At 35.3% G+C, this 3,066-nt stretch overlaps 1 protein-coding gene across 1 annotated transcript in view; it reads right to left on the bottom strand.

Annotated features, from left to right (window-relative positions):
* Positions 1–2,353: 2,353 nt before the first annotated feature.
* Positions 2,354–3,066, bottom strand: part of mRpS31 (mitochondrial ribosomal protein S31) — a 44,129-nt gene continuing 43,416 nt past the window's right edge. Inside the window, exon 8 of the mRNA XM_089107994.1 lies at positions 2,354–2,674. Within this exon, the coding sequence (XP_088964120.1) occupies positions 2,397–2,674 (278 nt within the window). The 3' untranslated portion in view covers positions 2,354–2,396. The remainder of the gene's footprint in view (positions 2,675–3,066) is intronic.

Here is a 3,066-nt window from a genome sequence, read left to right as displayed (position 1 = left end):
TGAATTTCAGAAAAATATAATTGAAGAAAACACAATGCTCTACCTGTGTCTACCACTTACCCATTCTAAATTCTAAAAAAAACTAAAAAAATGATAAAAAACAACAACTTTTATTTTTTTTTCAAAAAAAAAAAAAAAAAAAAAAAAAAAAAAAAAAAAAAATCTTAACAAAATCTTAATTCACCATTCATGATATATAACCATCTATTGGTCACATAACTCAGGGATAGGCTCATCGTAACCAAATTTTGCCGCCACACCACCACGGTCGATCTGTATATATGGTGGAACTGTATTGGAAACCCGTGATGAAACTCCTATATCATTTAATCTAGATTTCTTTACATACAACTTCCTTCGAGCTTCACGAACTGATATTGGTGCATCATCGCTAACAGATATATTTCTATGGTGTCCAATAACTTTACCTTTTAATTTCTTTCCGTTCTTAAGCACACTGACCTTCGCATCTCGAGAACCAACATCAACTTTAAAATACGGTTGCTCCTTACGGACATTACCAATAACTCGAAACCTCGGAACCATGGACAGTCCTAGACCCTCCAAACACAACTGGTCAAAAAACGTTTCGGCTTGGGTGGTATTTTCGCAGGGAGCATTCCAAACGATAATATTCGTCTCTGTATGTCGATATTCAGATGCCATAAGCCGACGAGACAGATCTGCACTCCCGGTTTCATACTTTTTCGTTGCACTAGCGATAATTGACATTTGATTTCTTAAGTTTAGAACATCAGATTCAAGCTGTGTAACACGCGAACTCGGAGTATTAACTTCTGATTTTAGCTCAGACTGTGTATTTTTCACTGATACCATACGATTTTCTAACATTTTTATAATATTGTTTATAGAGTCTAGTTTTTACCATTTTCAGTAAGTATTGTTAGCATCCTAGCAAAATCATCCACCAGGGTCTTCAGTGAAGCGACATCGTTATTTCCTTCAGATGAAACGGTCGAATTCAACAAACTGTTCTCAGCAGACTGGGATCCTACTTGGACAGTTTTAGCAATCTTCCTTTTTCGCCCCATGGCAAGTGCAAATAAAATAAAATATGTAATCTCTCTTACCTATTTTGGAACCTATAATTTATTCACGTCGATGCGGACGTGCAGTTCGCTAAGCCACCGTTAATTTGGGCACGGCTAACAACCCTATCTCCTGCACCGATAATATCCAACAGCGTTTGAATACCGACGCTACTTCAGGAATCACAACCAACTTTCAGAATACTCTGTAGCGTTTGCAAAATTCAACTAATCAAATATTTGCATTTCATTCCACTCCTCAGGGCAAGCGGTAAAGACACCTGATCTACTACTCAATCAGAGCTTGATTCATTGTCTTTGGCCTATTTTCTTTTTTGTCATAATTAAATGACGTAATCAAAGGTGTAAAATCCCAAGCCAATTCAATCTTTCGCAATATCTTCACTGTCTAACAAATACACTTTTTACAAACCAATTAAATTCAAAGTTAAATCCAATTTGCGTCCTCACAGTTCAAAGGCTCATTCAGTACTGAAAATTATCAGGTTATATTATTTATCTGGTAATATATTACAATATATTAACATCTTGTATTATTTACCTGTGGTATATTACATGAGGACGGGTGCTGAGTCACCTAGGGCAATGATATATCAAATGGGGTAATGGTATCTGATGTTACATTATGGTCATTGTCCGTTAATAACCAGAAAAATGAATTCTGATTATCATCTATAATTCTGGTAATTACATGGTGACAACTTCCATAATATACTAAATAGTTGACATGCAAAAAAGTTTATTAGCTAACAATACCAGCTTATTTCAAGTGGCATAGTATGTAGATCTTTATTTGCCATAATCAGGGTTGCCACCCGGCGATGACAAAAGTCACTAGATTTTAGTGATTGTTTGGTTCATTTAGTGATTTTCTTCAATAATCTAGTGATTTATGTGCTGATTTAATGATTTTTTTATTTAGGCAATATAACAAATCACTACAAATAGTTATATATCACTAGGGGTGGCAACCCTGCACACACCTATTTTTTCAACAGCTTAATTTTGTAAATACTCCAGATCTTAAACTTAATAATATTTTGATAACTATCAGAATGATATTACGACATAAAATTATTTATCCTGTATCAATTTATAAAAGATAATAAGGGAAAAAGGGGGTTTCGGGGAATTTCAACTAGTGTAACGGTATGCAAACTGGGGTATGGGTCAGCTAGGGCAATGTTATTCGATGACTAATTATGGTAATTATCTGATAATCACCAGAATAATTAACTCTGGCAATTAGAGGACGGTGATTCCTTGCGTAATATACCTGTTAGTTGAGATATAAGAACATTTTAATAGCTAACCAAATACAATAAATTACTGTTCTATTTCAAGTGGCTTTGTCAGTTGATCGGCAGCCACTTCATCAATGGCATGTGTTTCTTTCAACAGGTCAATTTTCTCAGTAAAATAGTCCTTAAACCATAATATATGTCTTTTCTTTTCTTCAATAGTCAACCATGGATTCTTTGAAAGTCCAACACAAACTAGCTCCATAAAATGACGGACAGGTCCAGTTTTTGGACACCACGGTTCCAGATGTGGCTCAAGAAAAATGTGCTCATGAAATCCAACGTTATGTTCCTCTTCCAGACCTAAAATTAGAACAAAAACAATAAATGCATAAATAGCAATATTACATTATAAGCAAGTGTTATGATAATATATAAAATATCAATCCTATAAGGATTTATGATGTAAATACTTAAAAAAACCTGAGCTCCGACGCCCTAGCCCCCTCCCACCCCAAAAACTGTGAGCTCTTGGTATTACATCTCACTTTGTTTTTTACTTTCTGTTATTACCCGAACAATGTTGAAACCGAAACTCTGAGCTTGTCTTACCGGACCCAGAAACAAACTACACCCCCCCCCCAATCCCCCTTTTGACCATCAAACTTTACTGTTTTTAACTAGTAATTCAAAACAGAATCCCTGAGCTCCTCCTCCTTTCAAAACATGAGCTTCTCTCCCACCCTCTTCTTGAT

Source organism: Artemia sp. Qi Xiang Cuo, chromosome 2 (assembly GCF_049724085.1).
Source record: "Artemia sp. Qi Xiang Cuo chromosome 2, ASM4972408v1, whole genome shotgun sequence".
In the NCBI taxonomy this organism is placed as follows: domain Eukaryota; kingdom Metazoa; phylum Arthropoda; class Branchiopoda; order Anostraca; family Artemiidae; genus Artemia; species Artemia sp. Qi Xiang Cuo.
The sequence above is the reverse complement of the archived record's forward strand: the minus strand, read 5'-3'. Positions and strand labels throughout refer to the sequence as shown.